Below are 19,071 nucleotides of genomic sequence, written 5' to 3'. Positions count from 1 at the left end.
TGTCTCAGTCATAAACCGTATTTCAGAAAATGACCTCTATTGCATGAGAAAATATAATGGCCAGGATTAAGACAGCTGAGCAATTTTTATTATTGTTGTTTATTATTTCTGCACAGATGTAAATGCATTTTATGCAAATGATTATGTACATTCCTTCAAAATGTACATTTAACTTAAATGATGCTAATGGGCTCTCCGGCGCTCCCCAGCACAGGACAATTTCTGTCACTGAACGGGGCATGAACGCCGTGCCCTGAACTTGCCTGAAATACCTCCTTCAACAGCCTCACACTGAAAGGAGACCAAATGACCGGGATTTTAGGCAGTGATTTTAAACCTAGTGAGGGTTCAACAGCAGAAATGCTGACACCCTGGGGGCCGCGCCACCCTCTCACTAATGAGGCGACCAGCGTCTTTAGGCCTCCATGTGAGGGGCACTTAGTGAGCACCCTGCTCGGCAGAGACCCACGGCAGGTTGAACCGATGGACTAATCACACAGGCCGGAATCAAATGGGCTGGAAGAATCTGGAGACTTGTGGCTCCGAGGAATGTAATTCATGCAGAAAAGCGTTGTCAGAGCAAGGCCAGGAAACCTCGTGGGAAGAAAGCAAAATAAACAGTTCAACAAAGAAAACAAAGAAGGGCCAATAGCCTTTTCTAAAGCTTGAGTACACTGAGCCTTCAGTGGGGACCTCGGACAAAGGCCTCATCAAAGAACGCCCTTGCAAAGCAAACAGACCAAGAAGGATGCTTCTTTCCGATACACTTGGAGGCGGGGTAAGGGGTAGACTCCACTTCTCATGCCTTGCAATTCAGCTTCCACATACCTCCCTCCTCCCAACAAATAGAGAAACAGCAGACAACAACAAGCAAAATAACTGAAAAGTCCTATGTCTGCCTGGGTCAAAAGACGGGGCACGGTGGGGAGGTTAGCAACACACCTTCTGACTGTTCTCCAGATCACAGGAAGGCCTTCGCCGGCTCATGAGCTGCCCAGCTCAGACCCACACAGCCTGCGAGCCCCATTCTAGAGGATGAGAACAGACTTGCGACATGCTCAAGGATTCCACGTAGAAAATCCTCTTGCACAGACAGCACAGGACTTTCTCTAACTCGGAGAGAAGCCCTCCAGAGGCTTCGAGCTGCCTTTTCCAGGATGTTGGACCCCTGCTTCCAGCCCCCACCCCCACCATTCCCGATTTCCACTGGAATGTTGACTTAGATTGTCCGTCTCTCGATACCTGTGTATCGCTGCATCCTGAAATCCAGAGTCTGAGGTGACCAGATTTTGATCATTAAAACAAGATTAAAATACTTTAGACTGACCTTCTCTTCCTCTCTTGATTACTTCCATTACGATGGAAGATGGAAGATCATGTGGACTAATCCCAAGGACAAACTGAAACTACCACACGGAAAATGGACAGAAGTGAGCTCCGTGTGCGCATATAATACAGAATATATATGATTTGTAGAGTAAAATAATGAAATACATAGAATACTTACTTTAGATAAATAAATCCAATAAACATATTAGGTAACATAAATAATATATTCCAATATAGAGTTGACTTGAACAATCCAGGTTTGAGATGTGCACATTCACTTACACCCAGATTTTTTTTGGTAAAGCTGTACTATAAACGTATTTTCTCTTGTGATTTTCTTAGTAACATTTTCTTTTGTCTAGTTTATTTTATTGTAAGAATACAGTATATAACACACACAACATAAAAAATACGTGTTAACTGTTTATGTTACTGTTAAGGCTTCTGGTCAACCGCAGGCAAGTTAGCGATTAGGTCTTCAGGGAGTCAACAGTTATACACAGATTTTCGACTGCAGTTGGCGGGGGGTGAGGGGGTCAGTGCCCCTAACCCCCACATTGTTCAAGGGCCAACTGTAATTCTAAGATTAATCTGTTCTATCCCAGGCAAATATGATATGAGAAAACTTTTAAAATCAGAGCCCCTTTTAGAGCTCTCATAGCCTTTGTTACTGATTGACAATTTTGAATTTGTATCTGAAAACTTTCACTGGTGTGCATGGTTTATGTTGAAAACAAAGTAGGCTAGGAATATGGGAATTTTGTTCCATGCGGGAGCCAACGACTCCATTGAATAGAGGCAAGAAGCATTTTAGTAAGCCCGGAAGGCTTTCTTTGGACTCTTGTCTTAAAAATGGAAATCATATTCAAGCAACATGCTTTGGTGATTTGTTTTGCAAATGAGGCAGGTCATTTAACTGCCAACACCTCCCCCCTGCCAGCCCCCCTATAATAGAGATGCTGTTCAGTTCTGATGAACTTGGCAATATTTGGATACTACTTGAATGTAGTGAGAAAAGGACTGGTGGTTCTCTGGTTAGGGCCTAACTCTTTCCCAGGTGGCAGGAGATATACATTAGTCTTGTCAGGCCCTAGGGATTACTTCGTGTGCACGGGGTTAACGTAATTCCTTCAGGCAGAGCTCTGACTACGTGGGGTTGATGGGGCCTGGGGCCTGGGGAGGTTGGGGCCCCTTAGGAGCAGTTCACAGGTAAGACTAGCAACTAGTGCTGCAGGGTTCTCGGAGGTGAACCTAGAAAAGAATTTCTTCAGTTGTAACTCTACTGCATTTTGGTACTAGTTTAGATTGTCAGATGGAGGCTAAACTCCCTACTCCCTTCAAGTGGTCCCAACCAAGAACTTTCTAAGGAATCTGTAATCTCTCCGAAGCTACGTAAGAAAGTTTTAAATATCGGGGCGCCTGGGTGGCTCAGTCGTTAAGCGTCTGCCTTCGGCTCAGGTCATGATCCCAGGGTCCTGGGATCGAGCCCCACATCAGGCTCCTTGCTCAGCGGGAAGCCTGCTTCTCTGTCTCCCACTCCCCCTGCTTGTGTTCCCTCTCTCGCTGTGTCTCTCTCTGTCAAATAAATAAAATCTTAAAAAAAAAAAAAAATTTACTAAAAGAAAGTTTTAAATATCTATAACTTATAAACATGGGAGAGGCTACATAACCCAGAATATTAAGTGATTGGATTTCAGAGAATCTATGGGTTTAGATCACAGACCTCTATTTTTTTTTTCCTGGCCATGCACTCAAATGCCCTAAAGGCTGTTTCTGCCATCTCTTACCCTTTTCTCTACATTCTTTTCTTCCTCTTTGTGTGTGGAGAGAGACAGAGACGGAAGGGAGGGGAGAGGCAGAGGTGCAGGGGAGAGATCTAGCATTACACCTGACGTTTTTCTCAACACCAGACTTACAAAAACAAATGCACCATCACCAACTCAGCTGGGTTAGCTCAGGAGGAAAGCACGGCACCATAAAGCCACGGGACCAACCCGTTAATTTTTACCCAAGTGCGATCCAATGATGCCTTTACGATTCTGACGTGTCTTTCACAAAGATCACACGAAGACTAAAAATGGTCAAGATTTTGCTCTTCAGAGTTCTTTTCAATACAGTGATCTAATGAACGTGCTGCCCAGACAGCCCTACTTTAGGACTCAGAGGATGAGTTTCTAAACTGACCTTTCCCCTGCTAATTCCTTTTAGCGTGCTTCGTTCCCTCGCATCACCAAAGATGCACAAATCTAGCTAATTTGTTACTTAGGATTCAGAAAGTGAGCGAGCAGGTTTCTGGAAACAAGTCTGCGCCCATTTTATTTTTTGATGTATGAATTTCGCTGGGAGCAGGGATGGGGGGTGCGACGGTAACAAAAAGAAATGAATGACAGGCATGCCTGTGTCATGGGCCTTTCTTCCCCTGGGGAAAGGTCTGAAATGAACTCAGCGTGCTGTGCTGCTGTAGGAAATGGCATGTCTTTGTTTAGTCGGAAAAAGCGGGTTCTGTTACCCAAGCGAAGGAGAGAGGACCGCATAGGAAGAGCTGCAGGCCCCTTCCGTTTGGCCGGTCATCATCCCACGAGACTCACCCCAAAGTGTCTTCCCTTTGGGACAAATGCTGTTAAAGTTCAATTTTTTCAAACACATATGTTGAAAAATAAATAAAACCGTGGCAGTAAATTTCTGTTTTCTTTGAAGCCAGGCTTACCATGAGTGGAAGCATTGTACTCAGAGAAAAAAAGTCTGTTACAGTCCAGTACCCCCCAGGCCCCTGCAACAGGTTTGACAGCAGGCTCTGTAGAGCCGGCAGCTTCCGGTTCAGTGATCGTGAATACCTCCAGTCAGTATCTGCTCCCGGACCTGACTGCTGAGCACAGCACAAAGAACACAGGAATTTTATCCAAGAAGCGGCCGCTCAGACTCTGTGAATATGCACTATAATTAGGGCCTGCTTTCTCTGCAGCCGATGACCGAATTCAGGATTTCAGTCATTAGAAATCCTGCGAGACAGAAATAAGTGCGATGCCCTTTGATATACTTTATTTCATGCTCATTTCTTAATGGAAAGTAAAGTGTGTACCGGTTGGTCCGAATTTATGCTGCCGGCTCATGAAAATTTTGAAAGTTGAGGAACTGAAACTCACGCACGTTTTCATACTTACACAGGGAACCGTGGCTGTAAGCCTAAAGTAGTTCCTGAAAATTAGGCAGGCTTTACATTTTTTCAGTTAAGCCTGAGGAATGATAACCAGACAATAAGAGGTATTTTCTTTTTTGAACCGGACAGGATATGCAATGAAAAATGTTGGGATTAGCAGTAGGAAAGTCTAAAAGTGGAAAATACGGTGCATGGCATTTGCTTATTAAAAAAGAAAGAAAAATAAAGCAGAAAAAGGGGACAAAGAGTGGGGCTGGAAAGAAGGTGTTATTTTAGGTCGGGGTTGGCCAAGTTTATCTTTTCGGCTTTGTGGGCCATATTCTGTCTATCTCAGGTACCCAACTCAACCAGGCCATGGATTGCTAAAGCCGCCAGAGACAAGAGTAAACAAGAGGCGGTCACTGTGTTCCGATAAAACTTTATTCACAACAACAGGCCTTGGGCTGTACTAGGTTCATATGCAGTAGGTTGCCAAACTCCATGAGACAGTCTTCACCGAAGACCTCTCTGATAAGGAGACATCAGTGCTGGGAAGTATATGAGGTGAGGGAGCAAGCCACGGGGCTCGGAAGGACGAAGGTTCCAGGCAGACACACGTTGTGACCCAGTCCAACACGGCTTACGTTCTGGAGAGTACACTGCTATAATCACTGATCATTATTTTCCCATGTTTTGATCCGTTCTTCTCAAATGCGCCCATTGAGGATTGCCCAACAGGCTACCAAGTTGACACATCATGTTTACCAACCCGCTCCCTCTGGCTGGATATGTACTCTGTCCAGTCATTTGGTTTCACAAATTCGACAGCAGCAAACACTGGTGTGTATGTAAGTTTGCTGGCTCTGGACAGGCTTATTAGGTCCGAAGGTTTATTTATGGCTCTTCACACTGCCATATTTCCTACCTTAGAAATCTGCATAAGACACGGACAGCCCGGTGACACTGAGAACTTCCTATCGGGTATTGTTACAATTGTTTGGGCTCACCCAGTAGGTGCAGACCAATAAAGGGTGCAGTGCTGATTTTCACAAGCAGAGGATGAAAGTCAAGTGTAACGGGGCGGGGGAGGGGACGTCTGAGGCACAACTGACTCCCAAGCTGTGTAACCTCCCTGCATCAAGGCCTCCGTATCTTTAGAACGAGGCTGGTCATGACGACTCCTTCACAGCACCGCTCTAAGTTTAACGTGAGATAATTATGTAACGTCTCTAAAACTGTGCGTCGCCCATAAATACTCACAAATGTCACATAAAAGGTATGGTCGCTATGTATTTTCTCACGTTGCACTGTCTATTCATGTCTTTTTTTTTTTTTTCCCCTTAGTTTTGAAATTTTGCTCTTCTTTTTAAAAAGGTTTTCCATTGAAGATTGCTAGTTTCATTAACTTTATTTCCACATGAAGGGCCTGGGAATCAGTAATAAATGTCATATAAGGTAACTTTGGCCTTTTACAACCAGTAACCGGTTTCATATCAGGGAAGACATCAGACATCATGAGAAGTACTATAATATAAGTAAGTATTAACTTATTAAGCTTTTGATTTTGAGTTCTAAGCGTGCTAGACTTGTTGGCATAAAGGTGATATGCTCTAACAACAGTAAACAAACAAAAGCAAAGAACAGGTGTTGGCCGTGATCCTGCAGTGGCCTAAGAGAAACAGCTCATTATCATTCCTGAAAATAATTCTGATTTAGGAGCTACTATGTGTATGGTGTGGATGGTGTGGATTTGGCCCAGCAAATGCAAGAAAAACCCACACAGATGGTCTTTGTACTCAAGAAATACAATTGTACATCTTTTCTATTCTTCTTTTTTTTTTTTTTTTTGGTGGGGGTAGGGCGGTGGGACTATTAGACTATTTTAGCTCTAGTCGTTTGCTGGAATCCGTCACTACACTTTACCAGTCCTAATAAGGGTTATGGTAGAGCACTGAAGGGAAAAAGGGACTTTCCTTTGTTAATTTTAAATTGTTCCCTTCAAATCTTCCAGACTGGGTATGCCCGCAGATACAAATACAAGGTTTTGCTCAACCTCTGTACTTTACTGAAGGGAATGAAAAGAATGAAACCACTATTATGTGTATGGGCCCATCACAAAGTTTTAAGTAGGCAGCTAGGCTGAAGCCTGCTTTTGAATGACTACTGTATGAGCTCCCAATAGGTACAGTACTTGGTACAGCACGCAAGGTGGTGAATTCAGGAAGGGTGGAAAGAAATGAGGGAAGGACACGGAAGAGCAGTACTGGCCAGCTACTTAGCCCTCCTTTGTCTAAGCCTTTACCATAATAACATGTCTTTTCTTCGACCTTTTCTCTCTGGAAAGAAATGTATTTATTCATGCTCCAAACTTGCTACTCATCTTCCTGCTCTCATCCCTAAAAGGCCATCATAATCACGGGGCAAAGCCTTCCTTATTTCCAGTGCCCTCCACTTCACAGCTAACACGAGTGATCTGCTGTGCATGGAGTCCTCTCTCCAAGGGCCAAGCCATGGACCACTTTCAGTAGGAAGAGCACCTCTCCTTACTTAGGTGGAATCATTCCAGGGACTCGGGCAGCCCCAGCAAGAGCCACATTGACTCAAGTAAGAGAATAAAGAGTTGCCGAATAAGAACCCGAGCACTCACTTCCCCCAAGAGAGAAAAGGTGAAGCTGGTTTTCTGGGACGAATGAGTGGAGTGGAGGGTGAAGGGTCACACCCTCTGTGACTCCTGGCTGGGGGCGCAACCCTGTTCATATCCCCAGCTCCAGACACGGGCTGCTCTCGGCTCAGCTGGCAAGAAGGTCTATGGGGCTTGAATGATCGTAATGGATTAGTAACTAAGGATCCTGCTCTGGAAAATGAATTGCAGAGTTCAGTATGAAGCAAATGGACTGTCTGAAATTCAATTCATATGGGTCCATAAATGAGAAAACTCTGGCTGGAGGTACAAGACAGACATCTCTTCCAAGAGAAAATCCAGAATAAATGCATTATTTAAAACTTTATAATTTGGGTATCTACGAATACTCTATGTCTAGTTTTTAAAAGGGAGTTTCGTTAAATGGATTCGGACACTAATTTTTTTTTTTTTTTTTTTTTAAAGCCCACACTCAAAATATAAGAGAAAGAGTACTTTCTTCATTAAGGCGAAAGTAGTCACTTGAACGTATAACTGTACTATGAGGGAGGGGAGCGTAATATGGCAATTGTCTCAATTTCCAAGTGAAATCTGAAAACAAGCAGTACCTTTTAGCCTCAAGAGCACTGTGCACCCCCACAGAATACAATAATGCCTCCTGGAGTTATGCAGAACTGAGCAATGCAAGGCATGGGATACGGAGAAGACCAGGAAGGAAAAATCTGCTCCACTCTGGATACACATTCAGGTTCTGTCATGAATGCTCAAAAAAAAAAAAAAACAACTCAATAATCTAATTAAGTGCACTCACTGATATTTTTCCAAAACACTGCACTTTTCTGTATGGCTTCCACACGGACTCTGTGGTCAGAGCAAACGATTTGAGAGAGTGAGAGACATTCCAGTTTATCCACAGGTCCTGGTGAAGTCAGTAGAGAGTAACTTTCAGAAGAAAAGGGGAAATTCCCCACCTCCAGTGTTTCTTCAATTCCAAGCTACTTGAATTAAATGAACATAATGCAAGAATCTTACACTTTCTAGGACAACCTTTCCGTGACAACTCAGGAAAAGAAGATGCCTACATCCCACCGTCCGACCTGTAAGCCCATGAATGTAAAGTCATGATTTTGAGTTAAGAAAGGAAATATTAAGAAATTCTACTATTATTTCCAGGACACTTCAAACAATGTGAGTCTCTATGCTCTGTCTACACTGCCTGACCAGGCACTGTGGGTAATGCCCCGAGAGACAGAGGCAGGGTAAGCTTTTAAAGGCACTGCATTTAACAAGCTGGGTCCTTTAACACAAACAGACAAATTTCCGTACATATTTATAAGCCCTGGTGGTTATTATTAGGCTGTAATTGTAGTTGTTCTAACACCTAATAAGCCATGGTTGGAAAAACAAAGGCAGGTTAATTTGTGATTTCCTCTACTCATTCAGAGGCAAATTAAGTGTCAAACGGCTAATACGGAACATATTTCATTTTATGAGATTTTAATTTAATTCTGCACCATATCGTTGATGCCTTAATATAGGGTGGTTTATCTAAAAAGAGGAGCAATTTATAAACCTCTTTCAATAGAATCTTTAATGATAGGATATGATAGCTTAATTATCACAGTTCCTGCCATCCTTCTAAACAGAGATCGGGCGGTACTTCCGTCATCAACACAAATCCCGTTTTCAAGAGACTTATAATTTCGTTTTTTAACCTGGCACCAGAAGGACAATTATGTGTACAAAATAATGAGAATATCCCCCAATTTTGTCTTGGTATAATTAGAAATGTTTATCCTAAAAACTCTGTAAGCTCACTTGATCTCATTTTCTAGAAGACAGTTACAGAGAGAGCATTTTGGAACCTGTGTTCTAGATAAAACCATTTTACTTTTCCAGGATACTGCTTTACGGCTCAGCAAAGATGTCTACATTTCAGCAATGAAGCCATCCTGGCCCAGATGACCCTCCACTCCCAAAATGATCACAGGCGTCTACTCCTAGCACCTGAGAAGGTGCAAAAGCAGGAAGGGGTTCGTGATTGAGCGAGGCCAGTGTTTCTCGGGCCCCCACTGCCTCGAATGCTAACTCCCAGCACTCGTTTAGATCCCTGGGCTCTGAAGACTACCCACACATATAGGACTTCATTGAACTCCTCCTGCAATTTGGGGAGTCCGGTAAGGCAGAAAACCGCATTTCCAGGGGATGAAACCGCTCCACGCAAGGGTAGGTTACCAGAGTTCCCAGAACAGGTGAGTGTAAATAAAGCAAGCGTGGGGGGATTGGAGCTGTCCTGCTCATCCAGTCTCCTGGATGGACAACCTTTTCCAAGGGGCCTGGCCGGGTGCTGGGCACTGCCGGGCAACGAGCAGGAAACCACCAGGAAAGGGGGTATGCACCACAGTGAAGGCTCACGTGGGGTGCTCTGAGGAACAGCCTCGGGAACACCAGCAGAAATGACATTTGAATTAGGCCTTGAGGATGAGGAGTTGAGCAGAAGTTGGCCACGCAGCAAGGGAGGGCCACTGAGGGCCCTAAGAATGTCCTGTTACAAAGGCGCACGGGAGAGATGGGCCCTACCCTCCCGGAGCCAAGTGCATAAGCCCAGGTTCCCCATCTACAACCCTGCTAGGGCTAGCAGTCCCGGGGGGCCACAGACCCACCTCCTCACTACACTCTGCCCACGGCAATGATGCTCCGAAGCCTCCAGGACTCTCCTGTGGGCCTCGGGAAGGTTGACTAGCCTGACATTGTGAATGTTGGAAACGGTCTATTTAGGAAGCTAGACAACCATTTAGTCAATTGTGTGAAAGTACCCGAAGGCTTGGCTGGAAAAGCAGGAAGTCCCTAAAACCTATAAAAATCCCAGCTCAGCAGTCATACCTGAAATGCAACCCCCAACCCCAGGACTTTCCAAACTTGACCTGCCTCATCTTGCCGTGTCCTTATCACAGGTGAGCTAATACTGAAGGTACAGTGATCAGGGCCCAGAACACAACGTGTGGGCTATGTGAGGGCTTGCTATTGTTGTATTCTGCCAAAGAACCAAGACTTGGGATTTTTAACGGTTAAATTCATATTTGCATTTAATAACAAGGCAAACTATAATGAACCCATAGGAACTAGTTCATTCCATCATATAAACTCATTTTTTGGGGAAGTTTCTCTGTAACAGGATTTTGGGAAGCACAAAGAATTCTGAAATTCCACAGAAAATCTGATTTAAATTACCACGTCACAGAGACTGGAGTCTGGGAGGAATCAGCCATGTGCATCTCCAAAGCTGGTCTGGTCCTTGCTGGCTCTGTACCACGGGGCAGAGCCTCGTTGAGGACCTTTGTGGGCCCATCTGCCCCGCAATGTCTCCAGACCACAGGGGTGAATTACACGGCAGGTTTTGGCCTGAATTTGGAACGTCCTTCCCTTTTTGTATACGGGTTTTTAATTGGCCTCATGGTTTTATTTGAGTATATTTTTAGCAGGCTTCAGAACCCCGTGAACACTTCCTTGTGTTCCAGTGAAAAATCAAAGAATAAGTCACAAGTTTCTGTATTCCCTCTTTATAAATACCCACTTCTCCTTTAATGCTCATGGAAGTCTGCAACACAGATTTATTACTTACCTCCAGGCAAATCTGCTCTGAAATTACAATTCAATAATGGGGGATGGATCCAAAAAACTGTTGGTAAAATATTATATGTGTACATGGGCATGTAGTTACGGCTGTTAATATCAATTAATTCTGCTCACAGAGGAGGACTTGTTTTAAAACAACTTCATTTTTCTTTGGCATATACGTAATTACACAGCTTAACTAATGGCCATGGAGACGCAATCTACCATCTAAATAACCAGCATTATTCTTCAAAGTATTATTTGTGCTTTTCTAACTTTACTGTCTCAGAATGTAGGGTGATTACCAGATCTGACTAAATGTATACATCAAGGCCGTGAGGAAAGGGCGGCCCCTCCCAGACACTGGCTCCGGTAATTACAGTTCCAGACGGTCCTCCGGACATGACGACAAGAGAATACCATCTTAGTGTGGAAGTCCACTACTCTTTTTACCCCCAACCTGGGTGAGATAATATTTGTTTCCACAAAATGCTCTGCTTTCTTTTCTAATGTACATGATCACCATCATTCTTTCCCTTTATCTTTGTGTAAATCACGCACTTGATCATGGGTGCCGTTCTGTTTGGGAGACATTTCCATCAATCAAGTCCCTGTCGCCGGCCACAGCATGGGGGCCCTGAAAATTCTCCATGAAAATTTAATGACAATTCGTTGTGCTCGCTGGGACAGGAAGAACTTCCAGGTAACGGGAACGTTAGCATGAAACTCTTCAAACCCAATCTCTCCCAGATACATATTCTCTGAGGGGTAAGTTTCCATTAGACCTCGACTGTTTAATTTAGTATTTACAGCCCACAGAACACACGTCAGCAAAATATATAGTGAATACTTGCCAGCCACCTAGTGTGACAGGCATTCTTCAGGAAGCAACGGGGATCTGCTTCAGTGAGTCCAGGAACAGACAGGCTTGCCATATTTCAAAAGTAAATCTTATACTCCTACCACATCTTCAAAGCCCGGGAGGCGCACCGTTAACAAAACGTCGTGGGACAGGAAGAGCTCGTGCTCAGTTCTGCTTCGTTAAGGGGTCAAGTTTTACTACTTACACATGCAGTGGAGGAATTGGAGACGGGTCATAATGGTAACGCCCCTCATGATGTCTTGCATCGATTGGTACAGGAGGGTGGAATGCAGGAAAGAGATGAGAAGGGTCTGAAACAGAAAGAAAATCCAGCATGTATAAAAGAAACGCTCTGAAACAGAATCCCAGCCCCCGACACCATACCGTGCTTCTGCCTTCACAACGTAGGCCGGGTCCACTTTCGAGAATCTGTGGAAATACTCTTCCAAGGTCATTAGGAGGCCACAGGGGACCCCAGAAGTACGACCAAGCACCTTGTACCTGCACCCCCAAGGACATGGGGGTGAGGAACGCGGCGACAACCCACACGGAAAAACAAGAAAGGGGAATAAGGCATGTCCCATCCTGAAGGGAAGGGTAAAGGGAGTGACAAAACCAAAAGGAACAGATTTCAAGACACACATTTCTTTCTATAATTGTACCGTCAATGGAAATTTAGACAAGACGTAATATAAAGACTAGTTTTGTTTCTCTCGTATCCATGATGCTTCTTAAAAGAAAGAGTCTTTTCTAAAGTCCCTGCTAGAATCCATGGGACTATATACATGTATGTCTGCTCTGTCATACATATGCATGGTACACACACACACACGCACACGCCCACGTGATTTTAACATTTAAAGGCACACTCCCCTCCTTCCTGTCCTGGGTCAGGCCTCCACAGTCCTGACCCAAGGACAAGGACAGCAAATCTACAGGTTAGCCAGAGAAATGGGCTAACCGGGCCGGAGGAGGTGGGCGGACCCTCTCACACTGACAGGGGGAGGCTGGGAGCAAAGGAAGGCCGGCAGCCCTGACATTCACCTTGGACCCAGACCGGCCTCTCCGCTGTCGGGCTCAGGCTGGGGTTCGCATTCCCTGGGCTCCCATGTGTGCACTACTTCAGAGAGTTCCTCAACTCCTTTGACTAGAGTAACTTAAGCGGACCATCTCTGACAAATCTGAACATGAACGTTTTTGTTTTTGTTTTTTTTCTAAATAGTGATCCACCGTAAAACCTGAAGAGAATTTTGCCAGATTTTATCATGAGAAGCTTGGCTGATCCCAAGTTTCTCCCCACGTTTCAGGAAGCAAAGGGATGGAGCGAAGGTGTCTCCACGGCCGTGAGCCCTGCATTACAGCATATACACCGAAGCCTCTCTTCAAATATTGCCTTCCACACACGCATGCTATTGCATGCGAAGAGAGTCCCAGGGATTGATGTGCACGCCAGAGGTGCCTCAGGAGGGCTTCCAGCGTTTTCTAAAAGTCTGAAGGTTTTGCTGGACCTGAGGTAGCCAGTAGAACAGATGATCCAAATGAGGCCCCGCAAACAGGTTCTGAGTTGCGTCTGGAAGAAGGGACATAGAAGCTCCAGGTGGGGGTGAGGGGCTGTGCCAAACACGACCAGGCGTGACCCACCTCTGCACCGTGGATGTGCACACGTCCCCGTGTCTGAGTGGGGTGTGTGTGTGTGTGTGTGAGATGAATTCAGGTGTTTTTCCTTTTCCTCCCTATACATTTCTCTTTCTCCTAAACTTTCTTCAACAAGCATCTTTTAGAATGTCAACGTAACAACCTTTTTAAAAAAAAATTATGAAACCTTACTTCCCTTGTTCGAACTTTGCCCTTGCTTCCTTCCTTTGAGAATCGACTAGTAAGGTTAGGAGGGAAAAAAAAATAAAATAAGAGTGAAACACTCTTGACACAGCGTTGACAGAACCAAGGCAATTCCCGAAGCTATGGGCCCACCAGATGTGGAAACTTTCTTGGAAAACCTCTAGGACTGGGAGAGGAATGTTGTAACACAAAGGCTTTCTGACTGTATCCAGGGCTGCTTGTAAGATAAAGGAGGGAGAAGAGGAATCATCGTGGGGCCCGGCTAGTCACTGTGATATCACCAAGAACAGCCACGCTGGAAACGGAACTGGCGAAGGATTTCCAACCACCTCATCACTTGCCACACTATACGCTGTATAAATTCCACACACACACAAATCAATTCTATTTTAAGTGCACTGCTTAGGACTTAATAGTAAAGGATGTTGGCATCTTTTGTAATGCAAATCTTCATGGCTGGCATGCTAAGTCTGAAAGTTGATCTAGCACTGATGTCAAATGCAGTCCGGGCGCCCCGCAAGTCAGTCATCCTGCGGAGCCAAAATGTCCAATTTCACTTAACTATTTTCGACGAAAATGAGTCATCCTTCTTAAAACAACCTACAATTGAGTGGAGTAATCTTTTTCACTAGTTTGGAAGTCTGACACACGTTCAGTAAATATTTCCAGATTTTGAATTCTGAACCAGGCCTCAGTGTGTCAGATTTGAGTCCAGGGTGAGGGGGATGGCCACCAGACGCGGGCGGGGTGGGGGTCTCCTTCAGTGGCTGCTGCTCACGTGAACACACTTGCCTCCCATGGACTTCAAACTTAGTTCACGTCATCTGCTCTTGGAAATCAGAGAAGTAAGGCCACGAGCACTGTGTTTCAGTCAAGCATTCAAAAAGTCTGGCCCACCTCCTGAGGGTTTCTCCCACATATTTTTCAGGACTGTTTTGAGGGACATTGTGACAGGCACATCAGAGTTGGAAGATCTTTTCACATCTTCCTTCCCTGGCTCTTGGCTGTGATCTGTGTGATTTAATTCTCTCCACCAGATAAGTGGGTGTCAACCGTATCTGCTTTTCTCTTTGTGGGTTCAACAATGAATTACGACAAGGCACAAATCCACATTTTTCATATACATGGGGCTCAAAATGTGTGAATTTATTTCACTTTCAGTATCATACATCTAGGAAGTAACACCCCTTCTCATCGTTTGAGTTTTGATCATGAAGTTGCACTGATTATGTGCACACAGGCAAAGACCGACCTGTTGATCCTATAAAATCAAGAGTGCACCCGAGCAGCATAAAAATCTCCTCCCCAAGAAAACCTGTAGGGCTGTCATGGACATTTAAAAGGCACTGCCACCTTTTCACATTAACGAGAAGGTATTTTAACAAGATTTTAATTCACTCTTATTCTCGCCCTCTCTCCTTCCAGAACGAAAGAGAAAATGACCAAGCACTGCAAAAACAATTTGAGAGGAAAACGGAAGATGCGATTATTGGGACATTCGTTGTCCTTCCTCACTGTTGCATCTGATGTCTTGTGAGCTTAAAAGTTCATTCTGACTGAGAGTATGTGCTTATTTATGTCCTAAGGAAATCTGTGGATTCTGCATTCTGGAATTAGGGTAAATAAAGAACAAAAATTAATGGGATTGATCTGATTTGAGCACACACATCTGGTCTTAGTTTAAGCATTTTACTCTTTCTATTTGCTTCCCTCTTGATGCAGCCTAAAATAAGTTCTCTTGGACTGATGAAGTCTGTGCAAACAACTCTTCCTGGTGCATCCGCGATCAGTGGAGACCACAGCTCCTGAGCTACCTTCCGGGAAAAATGCACTGCAACACCCCTCCTGCACTTCGAGACATGCCTGAGCACGGCTTAATGGTATAAACGAAGAATAAAAAAAAAAAAAAAAAAAAAAAACAATGATTCTGTCCCGTCCCATCTGTGCCATCGCATGACATTAACCCTCATGCATTGCTCGCACAGAAAAAAGTTCCCAAGTCCTCCAATGCTGGGTGCTTCCCTTGCACCCTGGCCTGTCATTTGTATGTGGAAGATCGCAGTGTATTCCATCACGGGCCCAAGGAGCCATCCAAGAAAACCCGCACGACAAGAACAGGCGTGTGTCGCCAGCAGCCACCATAATTAACCACTACGCGGGTGACTATTTACACACGAGCAGCGCAGCTGTGGAACATCATAACTCAAGTGGATGTGTGCAGAAAGATGCCACACTGCAGCCCTCTCCTGCTCGGGCCCTTGACAAAACACCGCATGATGACTTTTCCAAAGTCAGGAGAAAACTGCTGAAGCAGAAGGAAGTGCCACTAAACCTGGCTACCTCCTATTTATCATACAATTTCCTGACTGATGGTTCCACAAACCAGCTGCTAAGTGCTGTGTACTCTACTGTCAGCAAACTAACGGGCTAAATGGAAGACGGGGAGAATAATGTGCAGAACTGGTAGAATCAATTTTACTGAGGGAATTAAAATTCTACCAGGTGGGGGTGAGGCTGCGGAGCCGTGGTAAGCAGTCAACTGTACATGCTTATGGTTGCAAAGATGATTTATTGCATACGTGCAAGAGGCTTGACTATTAGACCAAATTCCTCTTGTACTAACCCGAGCTTTGAAGAGTGCGTATTATCCAAGGCTTCAGTGGAATAGCCTTTAAACCCCATAAATATGTAATTGGCTTGACACGTGTTTAAATTGAAATGCATAGTAAAAATATTTGTGCTGGGTATAGTTGTCAGTGTTCGATTTCATGCTGGCTGTCATCATGGCACGCATTAAGGGTCTCATTAGGAATGAGAGGCATTGATTTCGAGGTCTCTTCACAACAGCCTGGGTTGATCGTAAAAGCTATAGCCAGACAAAGACACTTCGAGATTTATCTTTGGTTGCATCTTTCTCCCAAGAAGTAGTTTTAGGATCCCCGGGCTAGAAGATCTCTTAGATGCCACTCTGGAAAACTGTCTTTTAAGGTATGAAATTTCCATATAAAAATTGCAGTTTAAAAAAGAGAGATCAAAGTTGGCTCACTTCATGCCCTAAAGGAGTATAATTCACAGAGGGTACTTGAGGGTCCAAGTTCTCCTGGCTAATTTAAAGACTGAAGTCATCTGAGCATTCACTTTGGAACTTACTCAAGACCAGAACTAGAGATTATTGTTCCTGTCATTAGGGCAAAACCCTGCCCGTAGGAATGTCCAAGCCCCTCAAATTCACTCAATCACCTGTTGTCAGCAGAAATATCATTAAAATCCCATGTGGCCACCAGCCACTATACCAGAATATATCACCAAAATAATCACCCGGTGACTATCGAATGGGAAGTCTCAAGCCAGAGAAAGGGAGAGGGAGAGAGACCCTTCCCCCTTCAGGGAGATGGGGAAGAGTCACCGGGGGTCTTGTCTCTGCCTCTTCCACCCTGGGCATCCCCAGTCATCACCTCGGTCCCTGCGAGACCTCTGCCAGGCCTCGGTGGCCTGAGGGAGACACCACCCAGTGGACTGACTCGAACACCCGGTGGACTCACCCCACGGCGCATGAGGAATCTTCTTTGTGGTCTCACACGCTTGTGGCACAGAAGTGAAAAACATCTCCAGTATCATTAGCATTTATAAGACCCTCTGTAGCATGGCGCAAGTTTTAAAAAACTGGTTCTAATATACTTGAGAAATCTATAGATGTCTTGCCCTTAAAAAAAAAAAAAAAAGACCTATTATTTTGTTACTTTATACCACGGCAGGAGCCTTACTTGGAAAGAATACGCTACAGGAGGGATCTGAAAACTACTGTGTGTGGACCAGTGTTTGTCAATAAAGTTTTATTAAAAGACATGCATGCTCTTTTGCTTATAAACTGCTTATGTCTGCTTCCACACGACAGCGACAGAGTTGATTAGTTATGACAGAGAACACATGGCCCACGAAGTTTGACATATTTATTGCCTGGCCTTTTTACAGAAAACCATTTGAGGAAACTGCATGTCCTAGAGCACCACAATAAAGGAATTTTCTGAAATTCTTACCCTTCAGAAAAACCGCCCACAGATTTTTTCTTTCCTATCCATGTAATTTTTGACTGATAGCACTACATATGTAAAGTACTTAGATACCAATCTGTGTCACTTAAAAATATCTTTACAGAAGTGTCCATACTAGTAATTATTCTGAAAAGGGATACTTATCCTGTGATTTTGGCAAAACCTATCCTAAACAAATTCTAAGATAGGCATGTTGATGAATGAAATTGACTATAAATTTAGCAAATAATGGCAATAATCATTTAAACTTGCAAATTTAAGTTTCCTTGCTCTTGCTCTCTCAAATAAATAAATCTTTAATTAAAAAGAGAGACTTTTTGGGGCACCTGGGTGGCTCAGTTGGTTAAGCAACTGCCTTCAGCTCAGGTCATGATCCCTGGGCCCTGGGATCCAGCCCCGCATTGGGCTCCCTGCTCAGTGGGGAGCCTGCTTCTCCCTCTGCCTTCTGTTCCCCCTGCTTATGCTCTCTGTCAAGTAAATAAAAATAAAATCTTTAAAAAAAAAGAGAGAGATTTTTATTCTCTCCTCTTTAAACTCCACTGGCCAGGCCATTTCCAGTTCCCATCAATCAGTAACCAAAGGCCTTTCAAGGTTTACCTCATTAACAGTAATTACTAATAACAATAGAAACAGTCACAAGTATGAGTACTTTAACACATGTCAGGTACTGTACTAAGTCTTTTAGACTCATGGCCTCACTTATGTCTCCTGATAACCCTAGGAGCAGGTATGATGAGTCCGCCCGTTCTTTCACTGGAGAGCGATGGTGACGGCCCTCGTTCAGGCAAATGCAGGAAAGCATGGCACACCAGTGTCTTTTTCACTCCAAAGTCAGCCCTCTGAGGCTCTAATCGAGGCTGCCGGAGTTCAGGCTTTCTATCATTTCTTATCTAAACTGTATTCTCCAGACTTATATTCTTGTAACTTAGACTGGCCATGTCCCTCCCTGCTCCCCGGGTCTGCAGTGGCCCAGGATCACCTTCCCAATGCAACGCAACCTCCGACGGGCAGTCAAGGCCCCCAACAACCGGTTGCATCCCCATGTCAGTGCTCCCATGTGCAGCCGCTCATTGTCTCCGGTGTCCCCTCGGTGGAGAACGAACTCCCTCCTACTCAACTTTTACTCTGACTTCGAGACTCATGCAAATACCACCTGGTCAGTCCTGCCAGGGACCCGGAGGGAACACTTGCTCCTTCTTCCCTTCTCCATCATTCGGGTTGTGTGGGAGCACCATGGACAACCTGTGCAACTCCATCCGCACCTCCATGCGCTCCCCCATCTCCTCTCCCACTAGGGTCGAAACTCTCAGAGGGCCCTGGTGTTCCTCCTCAAGCACTCTCCCTCGCACAAGTATAAGATGACTCAAGACTGAGCTGTAAGCATGGCTGGGGCAGATGAACAGCCATAAAGAAGAGAGGTGCTTACTCTGTTCCGCGATCATTCCGGGCATCCCTGCCCTGGCCCACTGTCAGATCAGGACTGTCTACTTTCCGTCCCAGGCCCAGAAGAGGCACACCCATCCTTGTAGGAACCCACTAAATGTTTACTACAGGAATGGCGAAGGGTGCAGAGAAGACTAGGAAGGAAACTGAAGCC

The 19,071-nt window shown here is 44.7% G+C and overlaps 1 protein-coding gene across 2 annotated transcripts in view; it reads right to left on the bottom strand.

The window, feature by feature from the left end:
* GLI3 (GLI family zinc finger 3) overlaps window positions 1-19,071 on the bottom strand; it is a 273,042-nt gene that overhangs the window by 110,825 nt on the left and 143,146 nt on the right. For both annotated transcript variants that reach the window (XM_035026515.1, XM_035026516.1), the window contains exon 4: window positions 11,789-11,894. In XM_035026515.1, the coding sequence (XP_034882406.1) occupies window positions 11,789-11,894 (106 nt within the window). The remainder of the gene's footprint in view (window positions 1-11,788; window positions 11,895-19,071) is intronic.

This window comes from Mirounga leonina, unplaced genomic scaffold, assembly GCF_011800145.1.
Source record: "Mirounga leonina isolate KUSES-001 unplaced genomic scaffold, KU_Mleo_1.0 Mir_199, whole genome shotgun sequence".
Taxonomy (NCBI): domain Eukaryota; kingdom Metazoa; phylum Chordata; class Mammalia; order Carnivora; family Phocidae; genus Mirounga; species Mirounga leonina.
The sequence above is the reverse complement of the archived record's forward strand: the minus strand, read 5'-3'. Positions and strand labels throughout refer to the sequence as shown.